Raw genomic sequence first — 21935 nt, forward strand, 5'->3', positions numbered from 1 at the left:
ACAACAAAGGTGGTAACATTTGCACAAAGCTTTTACAGAAGCACTGTTGATGGCTCTCATGTGTGACATAAGATGGTGACAGCTCCATTTGAGTCTGAACAGGAAGGCTGGTGTCTGCAACAAAATGGCCTCAAACGAGATAAGGTCAGAGAAATGCAATTTGAATTAAAAGAAACAAGGGGAAATTAGGAGTTCAGCTGCTGTCTGAGGGATGCTCCCCCCTCAACTGAGGAAAATAAACATTTTTAAGAACACTTGAGTTCAAAAACTGAATAGTTATTTATTGTTCCAGAAGTACATTGCTTTATACATATTTCATAAATGATACAGGATTTTACACATGTTCAGTTTTTTTTTTTTGTAAGTAAGGATTTTTCTCCATACCCCTCCCTCACCCCAAACACACAGCAAGGTTTCAGCTACAAGACTGTTCATTTTCTTTCCCTTTAAAACTCGGCACGCAAACAGGATAAAACAGGTAAAAAATAATCCACAATGTAATTAAAACAAAAAGACAGGGAAAATGTGGGGAGAGAAAAAAAAAATTAGAAACATGCATCCATTCGGTCCAACATGCCACCGAGTGAGGAGAGGCAGCAACAATCCCATCTGTTTTTCCATATCTGCAAGGCACCTGGCATCTTAATATTGGTTTGGTTTTTTTTCTTTATTTAAGCATGGTTCTCCAAAAACTGGAGCCTCTCGTCAAGACACAGTGAGAAAAAAGAATGAACTGTCAAGAGAAACCTCCATCTTTTCTGTGTATTATGTGTGGAGCTTACAAATCAGCTAGTTTCAGGCAATGTGTTGGTTTTCCAACCCCAATGTCTTTTTTAAAATAAGAATTGGAGATGCAATTATAGCCATCCCTAAGAAATCTTGACCCTTCATCAGAGCATTGGAAGCTAGCTAAATAAGGGAGTAGGCTAGCAAATCAAAGTGGAATTCTGCATCCTTTGCTACAGGAACCTTGGCCTTCGACAAAGCCTGTAGAAATAGTAGTGTACAACAAATGAGACCATTTATCCCATTACACAAGCAGTCGAACTTCATCAAATTTAATTATTCCCATTCTGAAACTGCTTGGTTAAGTAAGAGTCATGATTCTGAGTCAATTTCCTAATCCTTGAAACCTTCAAGGTTTGGTCATCCAGGTGGCTACCAGATTTGGGGTGGGAAAGACCTTCCTTCCTTAAGACTGAGTATAAAAACTCTCATGCAATGTTGCCATTATTTCTAGAAGTAGCTCTAGAGCACTGGGACACTTCACACTTGAAGAAGATATTAAGGAATAATCCAAAGTGTCCATTATCAAACACTTAGAACAAAGATAGTTCCATTTCTGATTTGGATAAAACTCATCAGTGTAACAAACAAGTAATGGAAGAAGTCAGTGAAGGGAATGGGGGTGGGCAGGAGAAACTCATGATTTTCAGTAGAAAGCAGTCTTGCAGTAACTTTACAAAAAAAGACATCAGGTCTGACCAGGACTGTGTTTTAATGGTGATGGGGCTCACCGTCTGTTCGCCAGCCATAGCTCCAGATGGCTTGGTTTTTTGGTGCGTTTTGTTATTGGAGTGTGTCAAAAATAAAAAAAGGAAAATTTAAAAGAGCTCAGCAGGCTGCTGGTGCATTATTGAGAGGCAGACCCTGCAAAGCTGGAAGAAGACAGCCCCCCAGCATTACATTCTCATTATGAAAACCCCCAATCCTGTATTTGTACACCATTTTCATCCAGATACAAATGCTTGCATGTGACAATATTTGCCAAGCCCTTTTTGAGGCTAACATTCCACAATGCCCGATCTTCAGATTTCAGAGATTTTTCCCCCACGGTCCTTTGTTTTAAATTAAAGGTAAAAACCCTCCACCCCCACACTACCTCCCAGCTTTCACCTGCAATGCTTTAATTAAAAAGGCAAGAGCTATGAACAGGTTTTTGTTTTTTTTTTGCTGGGATTCAGACATTCTTTGCTGATCAGTCTTTATCATCGATTTGCTGGACAGGCAGGTGAACCTGCAGTGGGTCTCGAAGTCTCTTAAGATCCAATTCTGCCTAAAAGTAAAGTATAAAGAACAGGTTTCTTAAACATCTTCATCAGTGCCTGCCCTCCAATCCCCAGGTGCCATAAGAGTAAATATCCAAAGAGAAAGTCTTAAAGTCATAGTCTGAGTATCAGCAACAGATATTCTGGTCATTCTAGTCACTTATTGAAGGCTTTCTACACCTAGAACACTACTTATCTGTTCTGGTATTCAACCATTATAAAATTAACTTAGAAGCTAGAATCCATTGAGACAAACTAGTGTCTTAAAAAAACAAAAACAAAAAACAATACAAAAGTCAAGGAACTACCATTGTGTAGTCTTTGCAAAATGACACGCAATAGTTAGAATCATTTCTGACCAAGGACTGTCATTTTTGTTGAGTTTTCCTAAACCACCTGTAACCTCCTTGGGACAGGTGGTGTGCCCTACAATTCTTTTAATAAATCCACCCTCTACACCAATGCTGTTATATAAATTAGTAGTAGCAGCAATAAAAGACATCTGCTTTTTCAAGTTGTCCTGATAGAGGACGATCTGGTACAGCCACAGAGTGAACTGCTCAGACTTGTAGGTTCACCAAGTGGTACAGTCACCCAGTACCACTCATGGAATTACATAAAAGAGTGGTAAAGAAAGCAAGAACCTATAATCATCAGGCCACATAATGAAAGTCATTGTAACTGTCCCACTGCCTTCTAAAAGCACCTCCCACCCCCATTCTAATCAGCAGAAAACAACTGGTGCCTACTATATAGGGCTCTTGATGATTAAGACACACCCAGGGAGACATGAACTGAGTGGATGAAGAGTCTTCATCCCTTAGTAGATCCATAATGTGTAGGTGGACAGAAACAGAGCAAGGAGGAAATCTAGACTCAGATTCTCTGAGGCATGAAGTGCTTCAACCATCTCTAAAAAGATGTAAGGTTTGGCAATAGTTTCTCAGAAGCCCTTACAGATACTTTTTCAGACTCCATCTTTGAACAGCAGTTGCATCTGTTTCCTTATGCATAGTGCATGCCAAAATACCAAATCCATCTAATAGGTTATTGATGGCTGTGACAAGAAAGTAGACTGGAAACCCAAATTAAGACAGAGACTATCATTCTACTTTTGCTTGAAATGTACGCATCAATAATGGTTAAAAACACAAGTGGGAGGTGAATTATTTTGTTTTTACTCTGGCAAAACCTTGAATTACCTGAGCAATTGCATCCTTGAGTTGATTGTATTTCTCTAAGTCAAAACGTGTCTTTTTGGCTCCTTTATGGAAAAATAATAAGTACTGTCTGTCTCTGGCATCTGGGTAAACATACTCCTGCAGAGAGAGAGAGAGAGAGAGAGAGAGAGAGAGAGAGAGAGAGAGAGAGAGAGAGAGAGAGACAGAGAGAGACAGAGAGAGACAGAGAGAGAGAGAGAGAGAAGCGGAGCCAGAGGATGAGAGGCAGAGATAAGAATTAAAATTCCAAACACAGGCTGCTACTAGCTCAGCATATATTATATGTGCTTTCTGGAGAGGAGGGGCTGAATTGTTACTGGTGATTGAAGTGTGGGTTTGTTTGCTAAATGTAATTAGCCACTCCACTTCTCCAACACTTACCTGTCTCTGAAACTTAATCCTGACTTGCAGTAGTCCCCCATATGCCCTAAATTTGGGACTCTTGAGAAGGAAGAGTTATGTGCGCCAAACCATCAAACTGTGGGGTTATTTTGGGATGCTGTCATATGCGCATGTGATGAGGTATGCTCCCCCACACTGGCCATGCGAGAGCTGAATTGGGCCCAATCAATTAATTAGGCTGCAAAGAGGAGCTTTAAGATACAGACAGGTAATTAGAGAGAAGTACACCAGCTAGGGTGACCAGATAGCAAGTGTAAAAAATTAGGACAGGGGATGATGGGTAATAGGTGCCTATATAAAAGAAAAAGCCCCCAAAATCTGGACTGTTCCCTATACAATCGGGACATCTGGTCACCCTATCACCAGGTCCACTGCCTAGTTCCTAGCCTGTTTGGAGGAGAAGGTCATCAGAAAAGTGACTATATTTTACAGAAATTGGAGTGATATATTGTCTATCTATATTCCACTCTTGGGGTGCATGTGCCCTATGTGCTGGATATTAGAGTCTTTTGGTCAGTAGTGTCTGTTGGGGCTTCATCTGTGCCTTCCATGTCCTTGGGCTCCTGTACTGAGAGCACAGTGCGGAGTGGGTGCAACTGCCACCAAGTTCCTTCACCACTGCAGAATCCAGATGGTAAAGACTCCATAGTAACAGGGAAGAAGGGCGGGTTGTGAAATACAGTGGCCAATGACACTTATCTTCAGATACCCTCAGCATGGAGGCGGTATCTGATATCACTTGGACAGTCAGTCTTTGACTCAATGGTAGAAAGGTAGCACAGGTTTGTTAATTGTGCCAAGAACATGTTATATGTACGTTTACAGTTGAATCTGAGTCCCAGAGACTTGTGCCTGACAGTCCAGGTTCACTCATCTGTAACTAAGGTCTTGGATGGGAGGGATGGGGAAAAGGTACTTCCCTGCACAGCAGTGTTGGGGTCTTTCTACTACTTTACTGGTGTAAGAACATCCTGAGGGACTACAAGGCATATCTATGTGATGTTTGCTTGGCACATACTGAATTCCACTAGCCTTGCCTGCAACTAAGATGTTGTCTGGCATGCTGCAACATGAAGGGGTAGGACGTCATGTGTCAGACATAGGCAAGTCCTTATGGCAGTATGAAGATCCTCCTGAAGATGACTGAGGCTGGACATGGCGTCAAATTGTCTTGTGTCAGTGGAGTACTGCCTTTATGATTTCTGTGTAGGTTTGATTTTTAGACAGAGGGCATCTTTTCTTTGATTTTTAGACAGAGGGCAATAAAATTTTGACTATAATAAATGGATCTTTCCAAGTCTGCGATATGTTTGGTGGGGTCCATGAGAGCTTCGTTAATGGGAAATGCCACAGGTCAAGATACAGGGAAATGAATTCCCAAAAGTTTGAGAGGATTTTTATACCTCAAGAGAATTGGCTGTTCTCTCATCAGGTCTTGAAAGCCCTTGTAGCCTTCTGGATGAGACTGTGCAGCTAGGACCACTGTCTCATTTGGGGATGAGAACAAAATACCCATGGCTATTGCCTGACCCTTAGTTTGAAGGTGTTCCTCTGTGGAAAATTACTCATGGCTCACAGGTTCGTGTACTGCAAGCTGAAACACACTAGGTTCCTGGCATGGAGGAGGCTCTTGTTCTAGGAGGTGGTGCGGAAGTGTGATGACCTGGGCAGTGAAGACTCCAGAGGTTCCAATAGGGCCACATAGGAACACTGTATGGGAAAGGGGCTGGGCGACGAAGAAAGGAATTATGACATATGCCTAATCTCAATCTCTCCCTGAAACCTAGACCTCTCGGATTCATAATTTTCATAAGAAAAAGCCCTTGGAGAATAAGTAGGGAAGCCCTCCCCATTGTGTTTAAGTCAAAGCATGAAAGTGACCATTTCTGGCCTAAGGGAGGAGACTGCTGAAGTTGGAGTGTTAGGTTGCGTAGTGATACTAGAAGACATCAGAGCCCCAGGGAGGTACTCTGTGCTAATGAGATAGAAGGTATTGGTACCATGGTAGGAACGCTTAGTCAAGTAGATGGCAGAGAATATTCTAGTTCCTCTGAGAGCTGAAGATCCTTCAGTACTGCATGCTTCCCTGGTATCCAGGGGACAGTGCTGCAAACTTCATTTCAGGAGAAGGTAATATCAGGATTGTGCTTTGTACAGAAGTGAGTAGCACTGAAATAGCTGTACTAGGGAACCTGGTACCATAATCACTAGTGCCAAAGACCCTTGATTCTGAGCTAATCCCAAATGCCCTGGGCCTTGATTTCAATTCTCAAGGCAGTGCCAGAGCTCAGATCAGGCCATAGAGCCTCCACTGAATGAGAAAAGTGAGATGACTTAGATCTCTTCTTACTGGGAACTCCTGTTGGTGATCTGTCCCTGCTTTCCCTTTTTGTCGCAGGGCTCGGATTTTACATTTCTAGCTGAGTCCTAAGAAGGCATGGTCTTCAAAGACGAAACATGGGAGCTAATCGATGGGGAAGTCACAGGGCACTAATGGACTGAGATGAAATTTATCCAGAAGATCTGCACTGCCTGGATTGAAGGCTGATTGTATGGAGCAGTCCAATGAACGTTTTCAAATGTGCTTTCCTAGCTTTTAAGATCCTTAGAAAAGGACTTGCACATCACCAACGTGTCAAGGACGTGTCCTTCCCTTAAAAAAAAAAAAAAAGAAAAAAAGACATCTTACGTGACCATCATTTATTGGAACGGCCACTTTGCAACTAGGGCAAGACTTAAAGGCAGGAGGCTTAAGGAGAGGACATTATTAAGTTCCAGTACTGGCAAACTCCTGATCAGAAAAGAAAAAAATAAAAATTAAGAAATTTATAAAAACTATCAACATGTTGCCAATTGGTAACTACCAAACTATCTCAACCTAATTAACTCTAATATGTACACAAATATTTACAGAAAAGTAAGAAAAGGATGAGTAAAGAGGTGTATACTGAGAAGCTCCATCTTGGAGCCCTGAGTGGCGAGAAGGAACCGGGGGGAGTTGGGTCCACTGCGCTTCGGTACCGTCTGTACAGGAGCACAGGAACACTCAAAGCACATGCATGGTCCTAGTGGACACTGCTGGCTGCAAGACTCTGACAGATCACATGGGGGGCACATGCACTTAATATGAAATACATATAGACAAGCATTTGAATAAGAACTGCAGATCTGCAAGCAGGTGAGTATGAATGGGTTTTCCTACAACCTTGTAGTGCTGAGAAAGGGGGCGCAGACAGGCAGAAGGGGCAAGGAAGTAGGTCAGACAGAGAGTGAGCTGGATGGGCACTACAACTATTATTGTACTTCTCATCCATCCCCTCAAAGTGCTGCTCCTATTGCTCCTAGAAATACATGGGAGATCATAGACATGAGAAATTACTCTACTTCCCAGATTAGAAAGAACTGGGTAGTAAAACCAGGAAAAGAACCAATCAAACACAGTCTTCTAGCTTTCCTCCTATGCTCTATAAGGTAAGGACTCTCTTTGATCTACAGGAATAAGGTTTCAGGCTGCCTTAATTCCAAGTTATTGAAAGCTAATCACATGCACAGAGAACACCTACTGATAGCTCTGTTTTATCATGGCAGACTAATACATGACCAGCAAGATATTGCCTCAGTTATGAGTAGCTAGTGCATATCCAGTAATAGATGAGGGTAATTTTCATGTTCATGCCATCAGTAGTGAATGGGGAAGTTTGGTGTGTGTCGGGGGAGAGAAATAAGGGTATCGTGAACGGGGGCAGGAAGGTGTCCAAAGGGCATGCTTTTCAAAGCTTTGCATAAGCTAAATCTGTCATTAAGACAATGACAACACAGAGGGCATGTCTTACCTGACGTGTCATTACGAAGTAAGCATACATTGCCATAGCACTACCATAGGTGATAAAGTAGGTGACTGGCTCCATAATGTCCCAAGAGTACTCCCACCATGTGAGTCGGGCCAAAATCCCAAACTGAGTGGCCATGTAGGCCAGTCCACCCCACAGAACCCAGGTGGTCCTCTTCTCGGCTTTTCTGCTGATTTCCATCCTGACCTGCTGGACACAAACAGTTTTGTATTCTCAATATCTTATGGGGTTGAGACAGTCATTCTGAGATCAGGTAAAACATAAAGGCATACTTTCTATGAAAGTGGTTAGAGTTTACAGATGCTTGATTTGAGTGTTATAGTTTATGCAGAAAGAGCTCAGGGAACAAAAAACTAACTAGCCTCTTTTGGGTCAACATCTCACATATTCACTTTGCTTATAGAAACTTAGCCACAGCACCACTTATATTCTTGTCAGAAACATGGATGACTGTGTACGTATATGATAGTCATCACTACGCTGCTGGTGTGTGCTTTGATCCACCATTTTCAGTCTTTGTCTTTTAATATGTTTTATACTAATAGCTGCTCTGGAGATTGTTACAACTACTTACGATATATCCTACTTTTACTGTATCAAAATATTGCGTAGAAACCAACATGGTTCAAAATATTTATTAGCCTGTCATGTTTGCTTTATTTGTGTTTTCTTCCTTTCTCTTATCAAATTAAAGAAATAAAATGGCTTAAAAATGAAAACACTTTTTGCAAGAATGTTGAGTCTCTGTGTCTGGGGCCAATTTGGGAAGCAACTATGTTTAAAAACATCCTGTCAAATATTTTTACAAATCATTTAATTTTATTTTATTTTCAGTTCTATGCAGTGAATACTATTTATTTCTATGAAGACAACAGAATGGCTTTCTACTCATTGATTGAGTCAGTCTTTATGTTTCAAATGGTTTTTAAAGCTTAATGTACAATTAGTGCCACCATTTAAGATAGACTTCATTATAACCATGAAAGTAAATTGGCTCAGTGGATAAGTAGATTTCCATGGGAGATTTCACATCTCACCTTTTCCAGGGGTGCTAGCTGCTCCTTGAGGTCTTCTAGCCGCCCAATCAACTCCTTTTCCTTGTTCAATTGGTGTTCCTCAATGCATAGAGTGGTGTACAGCTGCTGAACCAATGTCTTAACATCATTCAGCGTGGTTGCATCTTCATGGCTTAAGAGGTCTAAAGAAAAAGAAGACTGCTTTATGTGTCTTGATCCACATTGGTTATCATGTACTCTTCAAAACAGCTATGGGAATCCAGGGATTTGCATTAGTATCTATTTGGCTTGCACAGAAAATTTATGGAACAGTCTATTGGAGAGCTGCAGCAATCGAGTTTTGAGCAAAGTTATGAAACTTTCAACCAAGAAAGCTATGCTTCCACACTAGATGCACCTAAAAACTGATACCAACTGCTATACTGCTTTATACCCAAATATTCCAGCATAGCCAATTAACAGAATAGTCTTTATCCCAACACCAGATATGGAATGTTTATTAAAAATCAAGCAAGCCAGTAAAGGAGAGTCATATCTAATTAAACACTAACTAGTATATATTCCATGTAGAAAATCTCAATAATTTAAACATTAAGGTTGAGAAATCAAGCACTGTAAAGCCATGAAAAGCAATGTTAAAAGATTGGAAGCTTAATTTTAATTCTGCTTACTTGTATTATGGCTGCCTTAAAATATGTTATCCAGTGTTAATTTGTCAATACACGTTAGAACAGAGGTGGACAAACTATGGCTCGGGGGTTGCATCTGTCCCTCCAGACGTTTTAATCCAGTCCTCGAGCTCCCGTTGGGGATCAGGGTCGGGGGCTTATCCTGCTCTAGCTGGAGATCAGGATTGAGGGCTTGCCCCTCTCCACGCAGCTCCTGGAAGCAGTGGCATGTCTCCCCGCCGGCTCCTATCCGTAGGAGCAGCCAGGGGGGCTCCGCACACTGCCACCAAACCCAAGCGCTGCCAATGGGAGCTGCAGGGGCAGTGCGCAGAACTGCCTGGCCACACCTCCACGTAGGAACTGGATGGGGGACATACTGCCACTTCTGGGAGCTGCTTGAGGTAAGTGCCGCCCAGACCCTGCACCCCTAACCGCCTCCCGTGCCCCAACTCCCTGTCCCAGGCCTGATCCCCCTCCTACCCTTGAACCCCTCAGTCCCAGCCCCAGACCATCCTCCTGTACCCCCAACCTCTCATCCCCAGCCCCATCCCAGAGCCCACATCCCCATCTGGAGCCCTCAACCCCTCCTGCATCCCAAGCCCCAATTTTATGAGCATTCATAGCCTGCCATACAATTTCCATACCCAGATGTGGCCCTCAACCCAGGCGCTGACTCCATGGGTGCTCCAGGGCTGAAGCACCCATGGGGAAAAATTGGTGGGTGCAGAGCACCCACTGACAGCTCCCCGACCCGCCCCAGCTCACCTCTGCCTCCACTCCGCCTCCTCCCCTGAGAGGGCCGCCACGTCCTACTTCTCCTCCCTCCCTCCCAGCGCTTGCGCCGCAAAACAGCTGTTTTGCTTGGCAAGTCTGGGAGGGAGGGGGGAGGTGGAGGAACACAGTGCGTTTGGGGAAGAGGTGGGGCCAGGATGGGGATTTGGGGAGGGATCCAATAGGGGCAGGGAGGGGGTGCCCTTGGGCCAAAAAGTTTGCCCACACCGGAGTTAGATGAAACTTAATGGTGGGGATTGTTGGTGAATATTAATTTTACAGCTATCAGCTAATCAAGGAATTCTCCCTTGTTGAATGAGTCAGAGGTGGAAATTTCAATTTGCATAGCTGATCTTAGACACCATCTGAACCAGCACTACTAATGTCTATCCTACCACACAGCTGAGCTATGTAAATTTAGCAGGTCAAGTGTTAGGTCTAGTCATCATCATGTATTAGAGTTGCATGAACAGTTCTACACTGGGACAAAACTTCTCTCAATGCAGAAAAGTACGTAATGGTATATTTGATTTAACAATGGGAAAAATGAGAAGTTAATGGGCAGATTAACTTTGTATAGTGTCTTAAGACTGGTTGAGAAGAGCTTGGAGTCTCACTGGTGTGGCAAACCCAGGACAAATAGCTACCAAAGGAGGGATAGTAATTAGTCCCAGAGGGGCTAAAAGGCCTCACTATTCACTGAGGGGAGATAGCCATAGAGAAGTAAGGTTCAGCTGGAACAGGGGTTGCCAGGGAACTAATTAGGTTCAGCTGGCCCAAATTGCTGGAGACTTTTTTAAATCCTCCCAGGCAGGGGAGGAGTGAGAGAAGCAGCCAGCGAGTAGGTGCAGCAAGATTCTGAATTCTTCCAGCCAGGAAGACTTACACTCTCCCCAGAAGGGGAGAAAAACAGAGCAAGGGACTACCTGAGAAAAGGATCAGCCAGACCCTGCGCGACCTGGAAGGACTTTACTTTGCCCAAGCCTGTATCTCCAAGGAAAAAGGGGACTGAGCCAGCAGAGGAGAAACAGGTACTTTGCCACACTGGTTTATGGTCAGAAGACACGTTCAAATTCTCACTCTCATTCCTTGGACCAGTAGGGGGAATGTGAGGAGGGAGATTCAGTATTCAGAAAGGGGAAATGACCCCTTCTGGCTCATTAAAGAGGTGAGCAGATGGACTCCAAAGGGAATTCTCCATTGACTCATCTGCTCAGAGACCACTCTAATGTGTGAATTTAAATAGTTGGAGCTTTTGTTTTACACAGCCATGCTACAGGATGACTCAAACTTGTAGGCTAACAATCTAATTATACTGGAGAGGTATCTACGGTACTAATGCACCAGTTCCATACTCGAACTGCTTACTAGCACAGTGGGGATGAGGATGCCACTCCCTCTCTGTTCATATAAAACATGTCTGAGTATGGACACTTATCTCCAGACACCCATTTCATCATCTCATTTTCTATAGCGGGGTTCTCAGCCTTATTCTTGCTCTGGGCTGGGGGACCCTTAGGCATAGGCATAGTTTTATTTCTATTTTTGAGGGGGGCTGGCAAGGGCTGGTGGAGCTCTAGCCAGCTCTGCAAAGCGGGATCCAGGGAGGCAGCCCCATCTCCACCCCCTGACTCACTCAGGAGGCTACCTGGCCTGTCTGGGTTGGGGGGGGCGGGTCTTAACCAAAAATAAAAATTAAAGGAGGGGGACTCAGTTCAAAAAGTTTCAAAACCACTAAGGGTGCAGTCAGAGGAGTAGCTGGGGTCTGTGTGGGGGCAGGGGGTATCTCAAGGTGCAGGGAGGGAACAGCTAAGGGCTGTGTGCAGTGAAGGATGCAGCTCAGGGTGCAGGGAGGGGATAGGTAGGGGCTGTGTACGGGCAGAGGAGATAGCTAAGGGCTGTGTACAGGCAAGCAGGGAGGGAGAAGCTCCCAGTGCAGATCTCAGCTTCAGCAGGAGTGTGGGGAGGGGGGGCACTGGGGCTCCCAGCTTCAGCCTTGCACCACTCCCAGCTTGTGGGGAGAGGTTTGCGGGTTTCAGGGGGGCATGGGAGCAGCTTCAGCCCTGCGCTGCTCCCAGCTTCAGCCCCACAGGGGGCCCTTGGGCTTAGGGCTCCGGGTTTCAGCCACGGAGCCCTGCGGCCCCCCTGAAAGATCTCATGGAGCCCCAGATTTTTAAATGGTACAGCTTGAGCTTTGGGAACTGTATAGAGGAGATTAAGTAGTACATCAGTACTTTCTCAGTATAATTTGCTGTAATGTCCCAAAGAGCATGGCTGTCCATGATATCCTGACCAGATAACCAATTTTTGAAATCTGGAAGTGTTAGGGGTAAACAGAAACTCAGATTAGCCCTTTTTCCTGTGACTGACATTTCCTAAAGATCAGATAATTTATGGTCCCTACTGTAGCCCCTTAACTTGGCCTTTGGAACCCATAAAACGTACAGTCAATTCCTTGATTTTGGGGAAGATCCCAGGTCAAATTCACTGGTCTAACAGGCAGTGTTGTTCAGATTACTACTAATAGCAGAGAGGGAATTTGTGATGGCCCCATCACCATCTCCCTACAGATGATCTGACTCCTTTTGTCAAGTAGCTTCTGGACAAAAGCAGCAGCCACACAATCTAAAAGGCCATCAGGTCTACTGGTGTTGGGACTAATTAATGTTATGTAACAAAATATATATACACTGACCAGAATGCACAAAAAAGTATCTATTGTCTGAGAGCCTAGCAGTCTTCAAGCCTGATCTTATTTGGAAACTTATCCTTGCAACAACAACAAAATTTTTTTTTCTTTAAGTCTTGGCTGCAGGACACAGATCAACACAAGTAGCCATGGCTCCACTAAACCTGCAACAGGATGCTGAAGAAGAGAGGAGTATACTGGAAGATTGCCATTTCTTTCCTCCTCTTCTATATATAAAGTTATTGCTGCTTTTGGGGACACTCCAAAAAATCTTCTTGCTAACCTCCCAAATCCTCAGGTGAGTCCTATTCATGGCAAGGTGGCTAATGCCAACTCTACTTAATGAGATGTAATATATTTTGCTACTGTCTCATCTTGAAAAACATTGATTTCCCATCTCTCTTCATTTAGGGGTTTGCACCCAGGACCAGTGCTAGAGGAGCTAGCAAGAGCTATAGCTACCCTAACATTTGCCTTAGCCCCCTGGTAGCTACCCCAGTGCAAAGGTCAAATGTTATGCAGAATTAAGGGTGGCATGGTATGACACTGCCACTAGTACTTCTGCAGGTCTGCGCTCCTACTGGTGGCAGTGCTGCCTTCAAAGTTGGGTGCTGAATCAGCAGCCACCGCTCTCTTGCCACCCAGTTCTGAAGGCAGCGCTGCCACCAGCAGCACTGGAGAAGTAAGAGTTGCATATCGAGCATGGGGAAGGGGTGGAGGCATGGAAATAACAAACAGAGGGGGACAGAGCATGCAGGGAGAGAGACAGGGAGGAGCATGTATAAGGGAGAGGGATCACGGTGGGGGAGAGGGAAATCACCAACAGGAGCAAGGAGAAGCTGGGAGCAGTCCAGTCCCGCTGCCGTGGTTGTCCGAGGGCTCCTAGAGGCACGCTTGCTAGCACCGCTGAACTGTGCTACAGGGCAGCAGGCGGTGTGAGGTGTGTGGGGCTGAATCTTGAACTGTAGCAAGGGGCCAGAGCCCTCATGCTCCTCCCTGGCCCTGTGTGGGGGCAGGGAAGCCTCCATGCTCCTCTATGTGTGCCCACAAGATGTACAGCACAGCCCCCCCAATTTTCTGACTAGCCCAGCTCAGCCCCCGCACCAAGTGGCTGGTGCTGCCCCTATTTGCAACCCTTTATACACTCTGCTTAGTTTATTTTACTGAGGGTTAGCATCATTCAGCTGTCAACACAGCTTTGGTAACAGACTTTGCTGGTGAGATTTTGCTACCTCTACTGACCACATAGGTAATTGGGAACACTGTAGTTGCCACATTCACAAAACAAATCTCCACTACTTAAGTGCCTCGGAATGGTGGAAACGATTTGTATGTGACGGGTTCTTCCAAACCATATGACAGTAGTTTTAATAGAGATCACATTTTGGGTCTAAACTAAAGAGCTTAACTCCCCATATTAAAAGTTTAAAAAATACTAAAACAATTCCACTAGTTTTCTTCATTTATTCCTCTATTAGTAGGGGTGTTGCTTGAGAACAGGATGGATGTTTGTTTATAAATGTTTGATGCTATATACAAACATTGAAGTTAGGACTTCAAGTGGATGATTACACAATAGGAAAATTCACTTTAGAAAACCTGTTTTTACACAAGTGTCCTTCACCTTTGAAATGTCAATAGTTTGAGACTGAAGTAGCTCCTTAAATAACTAAGTGCAGAATTCGCTACTAAACATTTTTGAAATTATTTTTAAGATGCAACAAATTGGTTTTACCTCTCTTTGGTGGTCGAACATGGTATGTTAAGTCATTGATGACCAGTCTGAAGTCATCCAGCAGGAGGAGGTCTATGCCAGTTGAAGAGGCTACTCGCGTACCATCTGAAAGACAAATCACAGAGGGACTGATTAAGGATTGGGAAGAAAATATTCACCTGTTACTGCAGTTAAAGAAGAAGCTGACATTGTTACTTACAAAATTTCTGGATTAAGAAAGCGTTCAGGAACTCTAGTGATTTCCTAGTAGCCAGTACTCTGCCATACCATTTAAGATCTCCTGGTTTATATTCCCGACTTGGCAAGGACTGAGTCGGTTTCTGAATCATTTATAGAACTACTACTTTCTAGTAACTAAGACTTTCAGGAGCCAGTCATGTCTTGCTGTCTAACATGCTACCATGTTCTGCAATAGTACAGACATTCGATGCCCTGTACCTAATCATTTGAGCACTGCAAATCTGCAGATATCTGCTTTATATTTGCGGACCATGTTTGCAGACTGGATACAGATACAAATTTTGTATCCGTGCAGGGTTCTACTAATCATGCTGGCGTAAAATATGATTACTTCCACCCTCTCTGTACGAAGTGACAACAGCTTTGACACCTCCAACCCAGAGGGGTCCTCCTTTTTGGATTTCCTATCAAAGACTCTCTAGAGATATATCTAATTCTGTGTGTCATCATTTTGTGACCCCACAGTAAAAAACAGTTACCTACCTTTCATAACTGTTCCTCTTCAAGATGTGTTGTTTGCGTCCATTCCAAGTAGGCGTGTGCGTGATCGTTGCAAGGTTTTTCCCCTAATGGTACCCATTGAGTCAGCTGTGGAGCCCCCTGGAGTGGCACCTTCAAGGCTGTATATATAGGTCTCTGCTGACCTGCCACCTCTTCAATTCCTTCTTGCCAGATATTCCAACAGAGGAGAGGTGGGTGGGTCTTGTAATGGACATGAGCAACACATCTCAAAGAACAGTTACGAAAGGTAGGTAATCATTTTTTCTATAAGTGATTGCTCATGTCAATTCCAAATAGGTGACTCCCAAGCAGTTCCCCAAAGGAGGTGTTGGAGTTCACAGAGTTGCAGACTGGAGCACTGCTCTACCTAAAGCAGCATCATCCCTACCCTGCTATGTGATGGCGTAGTGCGACGTGAAGTTGTGGACAGACGACCACATCGCCACCCAGCAGATATCCTGAATGAGGACCTGCACCAGGAACACTGCAAATGAAGCCTACACTCTGTGGAGTGCACCATCAATGCTGGGGCCAGAATCTTTGCCAGGTCATAGCATGTCCTGATGCAGGCCGTGATCCAAGATGAAATTGGTTGGGATGATAGGAAGCCCTTTCATCCTTACAGTGATGGTGATGAAGAGCTGCATCAACAGCTTTGTACATTCGATGTAAAAAGCCAGTGCACGTCTAATGTCCAGGGAATGGAGCATACGTTCCCTGTCATTGGCATGCGGTTCCAGGAAGAACGCTGGCAGGAAAATGTCTTGTTTTGTATCAGCAGGAACTGCAACATTACTTTATAGGGAAAGGCAACTGGACCTTGCCCTTATAGAAAACTATATAAGGGCACTCAGAAGTTAACGCTTTGAACTCAGATTCCCTTCTAGATGAAGTTATGGCCACTAGGAAAGCAACCTTACAAGAGAGGAAGAGCAAAGAGCAGGTTGCTAGAGGCTCAAAGGGGGTCCGGGTCCCATGAGCCTGCAGAGGACCAGGCTGAGGTCCCACTAGGGTGGACCAGTTACTGCACCTGTCGGTATAGTCTGTCTAGCTCCCAATGGAAGTGTCCAACCATGGGGCTAAGAAATACTGATTGCCCTGCCGCACCCGGGTGGAAAGCAGAAATAGCATCTGGTGCACCTTAATTGCTGAGGCTGCCAGTCCTTGTTGCTTTAAGTAGTGTAAATAGTCCAGTACAAAGAGAACTGAAGATTGGAGTGGAGGGATATCCCTCTGAGAGGACCAAATAGAGAACCGTTTCCACTTGAGCAGATAAGTGGTATGAGTGGAGGGCTTTCTACTGCCCAAAAGAACCTCCCTAACTGAATGGGAGCACTGGAGCGCTAATGAGTTCAGCCATGGAGTTTCTGTGCTGTGAGGTGGAGACACTCCAGATTGGTATGCTGGAAGCAGTCCTGGTCCTGCTTGATGAGGTTCCACTGACAGGTCTAACAGTGTGAAGAACCAGTGTTGGCGGGGCTCCACCGGTGTTACAAGAATAAGGGATGCCTTGTCCTGCCGGACCTTGAGAAGGACTTTGTGGATAAGAGAAAAGGGTGGGAACGCGTACAGTCGTTATCCTGCCTATGAGAGGAGAAAAGTGTCCAAAATGGAGCTGGGGCTATGGTTCAGGAAGAAGCAAAACTGCTAGCATTTCCTGTTGCTCCGGATCATGAACAGATCGATATGTGGCCATGAAAGGACTTGCTGAGGTGATCGGCTAGTTCATATTGTGAGCCTGGCAGGTACGATGCCGCTAACTGTATCAAGTGGGCAATGCAGAAGTCCAACAGTTTGAGGGCTTCTTGGCGCAGGAGAAAAGAGCAAGCACCACCTGTTTGTTGATATAGAACGTTGCCGTGGTGTTGTCCATCAACACTGAAACACATTTGCCCTGAAGACAGACCTGAAATGTCTAGCAAGCTAGACGCACTGCTCATAGCTCCCTGACATTGATGTGCAGTGATAGTTCTGCCTGGGATCATAGACCTTGAGTCCTGAAGTCACCCAGGTGCGCCCCCAACCCCAGCATCAATGCATCTGTGACTAATGACAGTGACGGCTGTGGCTTGGAGAAAGGTACTCCCACACAGACCACTTGCGGCAGTAGGCACCACCAGAGGGACTGGAAGACCCAATGAGGGAGTGTGACCAGCCTGTCCAGCAGGTGCCAGCTCAGCCTCTACACCTCAGCCAGCCATGCTTGGAGAGGGCAGAGCTGCAGCCTTGCATGCTGCATTACGTAGGTGCAAGCCACCATATGACCCAGCAATCTTAGGCAATTCCTGGCTGTCGTGGTTGAGAACTGATGGAGACCTTCGATAATGTCATTCAGGGTCAGAAAATGAGACTGAAGAAGGGACGCCCTGGCTCAGATGGAGTCCAAGAGAGCCCCAGTGTATTCTATTCTCTCTGAGGGGGGGTCAGGGTCAATTTCGCCACATTGAGGATGAGACAGAGTCTGAGGAATGTTGTCTGCACCAGGTTCACATGCTCCTCCACCTGAGCTCGAGATCGCCCCTGATGAACCAGTATTCCAGGTATAGGAAGACTTGCACCTGGTGCCTGTGAAGAAAGGCCGCCATAACTGCCATGCACTTGGTGAACACCCGAGGAGCTGCTGACAGTCCAAATGGGAGGACTAAACTGACAGCGCTGGCAACTGACCACAAATTGCAGCAAGTGTCTGTGGGATGGGATTACGGAGACATGAAAATATGTGTCTTTCAAGTTGAGGGCAGCATACCAGTCCCCCAGATCCAAGGAAGGGATGATGGAAGCCAGGGAGACCATGCAGAACTTTAATTTCTTCATGAATCTGTTGAGATTTCGCAGGTCCAGAATAGGCTTGAGCCCACCCTTGGCCTTGGGGATTAGAAAATCACAGGAGTAGAACCCTCTGCCCCTGAATTCCAGAGGAACCTCCCTTCCTGCCCCAAATAGAAAGAGTGATTGCACCTCCTGCATAAGGAGTTGCTCATGAGAAGGGTTCCTGAAGAGGGACGGCGAAGGTGGGTGGGAGGGAACAGAATTGGAGAGAATATCCCAATTCCACCACGCTAAGGACACAGGGGTCTGAGGTGATTTGAGACCAGACATGGTAGAGATGGGATAGATGGCTCACGAAGGGAGGGAAAGGATCCAGGCATTCAGCTGGTGCTCTGTCCTCAGGTGCACCTTCAAAAGTTTGGCTTTGCGCCCAACTACCGTTTAGCCAAGCCCTAGCCCTGGCCAGAGGACGACTGCAATGGGCGCCTCCCGTTACTGCTGCCCTACTTTCTACTAAAATCTTGTCTAGCAGGGGCAACGTAGAATCGTGTGGCGGTCTGGGGTTTAAACAGCTTTCTTTGAGGGGTCAGTGTGTGAATCCCCAGGGACTTAAGGGCCACCTGTGAGTACTTAAGGCTATGTAGCCTTGAGTCAGCCTGCTCTGCAAACAGGGCCAAGCAATTGAAGGGCAGATCCTGGATTGTATTTTGGGCCTCTTGAGGTAGCGCAGACACCTGTGCTTCATAGTCACTGCTGTGGTTATAGTGCGGGAAGCTGAGTCAACGGAGTCCAGGGCGGCCTGTAGAGATGCCCTGGTCACTACCTTGTTCTCCTCCAGGAACACTGAGGATTTGGAGCATGAGTCCGTTGGGAGCAATTCCTGAAACTTCGCCAAAGTGTTTCGGGAATTATATATAAGCATAGTGGCTTAGGATCACATGCTGTTTAGCTTTCCGAAGCTTGAGTTCTCCGGTGGAGTATACTTTCCAACCGAAGAGGTCCAGCTTCTGGGCTTCCTTGGATTTAGGCATGGGCTCCAGTTGCCCCTGCTGCTCCTTATGGTTAGCTGTCTCCACCACCAGGGTCCCAGGCTGGGGGTGGGTAAACAGGTGCTTGTATCCTTTGGATGGCACAAAGTATCTCTGCTCTACTCCCTTGACTCTTAGTAGAATAGAGACAAGATGTGCCACAATACCTTGGCAGTGTTTTGGATAGCTTTAACAAGGGGCAAGGCTACCCTCGATGGCCCTTCTGGGGCCAAAATATCCACCATTGGGTCTGTGTCTTCCATGACTTCCTCCGTTTGCAAATTAAGGTTTTGGACCACCCTCCTAAGAAGATCCTGATGGGCTCTAATGTCCATGGCAGGCAATGTGGTAGATGTCCCCGCCACTGCCTCATCAGGGGAGGAAGAGGATGACCTCTTTGTTGGCATGGGGTCTTCCAGACCCTCCAGCTCATGGGGGGTGGGGGGGGAGAGGGAGGGAAGGGATGCTTGCTCCTACAGATTTTGCACCTGTTGACTTTCAACCAGGCACTTAAGACAGGAATTGCGTGGTCCCCCTTTGGACATAGGCTTAAGAAATGACCCACTCCACTTGAAGCCCTGAGACCGAAGCATGCCCCAGTCGTGGGGAAGGGGTTACTGCAGGGGTGACCCCCAACGTAAACCTAACTAACTTATACTAAAACTACAGCTAAGCTACATAACTGTTTACAAATAGACAAGACAGACAACCAGTAGGGAAGCACTTGCAAATGCAAGAATGAGAGCTGCTCCAATGACTGTCACTGGTGGTAAGAAGGCACCTATATACATGGCCACAAAGGCGCCACTCCACGGTCTCCACTGCCAACCAGACGAGTACCACTAGGGGAAAAACCTTACAATGATAATGCACACAGCAAGCACACACCTACTTGGAATAGATATGAGCAATCGCTAGAAGAATAACTTTTTTAAAGCTGTGGCCGTGCATACACCATGGGTGATCTAAGCACAGTACTTGAGTGTACTTTGCTCTATGAACACTTCTCCTCCTTGCAAATGGATTAGAGGGCTCCAGTTGTGTCACTAGCAGTCTCTCTAAATAATCAGTTTTTTTTAGTACACTCCTGCCATGCCTTCAGCCAAGACACTAGGGTAACCAAAACCAGGACTTACAGTGGCCACAAGGAAGCTTAGCTGAGCAACTGTACTTTGCATGATTAATAAAACTTGTTTGGAGGCAGGGCACAGGCTATCTACATGAGTTCATGAGGGAGCATCTCTATAAAGCAAAACCATTTGCTCGTTAAACAGAATTTCAACTAATCGAATACTTTAGATTGTAGGGTTTAAAAATATATTTAAAGAAAAAATACTCAACAGCTGCAGACCCTTCCTACTCTTCCTGGAATGATTTAATTTTGTGAAGACCATAGCAAGGAAAAAAAGTGACTCTTCTCGGACTTCTTTCAATAGAATGTCTCCATGGGTAGTCTCTCATACTAGGATCCTGGCGCCACTATCAAGCATGGATTTACAAAAAAGACCTAATTTTCACAGTGAGAAAATCTCAACACCTTTCTAGATATTTGGATCTAATAGACATGGAGAGGAAAAACAAGTTAAATAATAGATGTTTATATTTCTATTTTCAAGGTAGTTTTTTTAACTGCCCCATGGTACTTTGATTTATCTTTTTTGGTAAAAGAATTCTCATTCAGAGGTATTAATGTGCAACTCCTCTTTGCCACTTTGATACCCTCAGTCATTAAACTCCCAAATACCTACGCAACTTCTAAATATGAGGTTGTTTCAGCTGTTACATTCACGCAGTTACAGTAACTAATGCTGAAGCAAGGGCCAGTGTGCTCCTGCTCCACATAATTTTCATTACGAATCACTTTTTTGAGAGTGAGATACGAAGGTAAGATGGAAACTATAGGTATAGCAAGAAGAAGTTTCTAAGTTGAAACTTGGTGTTAGAAATGTCCCCTCTCCCTCCACATCACTGTCAAGCCTGTCAATGAAATATATGAGCATGCACTCAGAGAACTAATAGAATATTCTCCATGTTGGAGGCTGCACTTCCACTGGTAAATATGTTCAAGAAATTACTTTTAAAAAAGTTTAAGGTCTGAAAAGGTGCTATACTTGAATGGAATAAGGTGATATGGGTAGTCCATTTGTTTGCAAAAATAACCATACCTGGGGAGTAGATTGCGACCCGGTCAATTCCCCGGTCCTCTGCCTGCAGCTGTTGTAAGAACACTCCAACAGAGTCTGAGATAGGTTTAAGCGTGAACTGGCAACGCTCACGCCGGGATGGAAGATTCACAGAAATCACAGGTAATCCATTTTGGTAAACCACTGTCACATCTAGAGAAAAGAATATTAGACTCAAGACAGATCATTTCCAAATATGCAATATAAGGAAAAAAAATACCTTGTGTAACAATCTTGTATTTGTCCCATGAAGACATGGCAGGGATGGTTAAATATCAAAATGGAAGCTCCAGTTTTTAATTATTGTTTATTACTATACAGACAGCCTTATCAATCTTCGTGTTGAAGGATATCTGAAGTTCTCCCTCCCTACAAGTTAACAACATCTATTAACTTTCTGGTGCTTTGTTGGAAAGTCTTAAAGTGGAGTGTGATTCTTAGAGGTACGATGAAAGTGTAGCTATTGGACAAAAGTGCATGGTAATTGGCAGCAGCAGTGATAAAAATGTTCTCTAATCTAAGCACCAAACATTTGGTACTTTGCAAGACAAAAAAGATGGTCTTTCGGATTGTAATCTCTGAAATAAAGACAGATTACACACTAGGAGATCCAGCAAAAGGACATGCTTTAGATAAATTATGTTTTTACTCTGATTAATTAAATTTTTCCCTATTTGTGTTGAATGAACAAAATCAGCCTTAAGTAGGACCAATAAGAGGACAGTCAGAATTCTGAAGTCACAGAGACAATATTCCATCAGTTTTATAAGCTAGAAGGTATTCTGTCTAATGCTATATCACTCATACATAGAAA

The 21935-nt window shown here is 44.8% G+C and overlaps 1 protein-coding gene across 3 annotated transcripts in view; it reads right to left on the bottom strand.

Moving 5' to 3' along the window:
* Window positions 1-255: 255 nt before the first annotated feature.
* Window positions 256-21935, bottom strand: part of MCU (mitochondrial calcium uniporter) — a 151409-nt gene continuing 129729 nt past the window's right edge. For 2 of the 3 annotated variants that reach the window (XM_030569549.1, XM_030569551.1), the window contains exons 3-8: window positions 21104-21274; window positions 14401-14505; window positions 8559-8719; window positions 7504-7710; window positions 3251-3367; window positions 256-2056 (exon numbers count right to left, since the gene is read on the bottom strand). In XM_030569549.1, coding sequence (XP_030425409.1) covers window positions 1979-2056; window positions 3251-3367; window positions 7504-7710; window positions 8559-8719; window positions 14401-14505; window positions 21104-21274 — 839 coding nt within the window. In that variant the 3' untranslated portion in view covers window positions 256-1978. The remainder of the gene's footprint in view (window positions 2057-3250; window positions 3368-7503; window positions 7711-8558; window positions 8720-14400; window positions 14506-21103; window positions 21275-21935) is intronic. The other variant, XM_030569550.1, reaches the window with a different exon arrangement.

The sequence above is a fragment of the Gopherus evgoodei genome, chromosome 7 (assembly GCF_007399415.2).
Source record: "Gopherus evgoodei ecotype Sinaloan lineage chromosome 7, rGopEvg1_v1.p, whole genome shotgun sequence".
NCBI classification, from domain to species: Eukaryota; Metazoa; Chordata; order Testudines; family Testudinidae; genus Gopherus; species Gopherus evgoodei.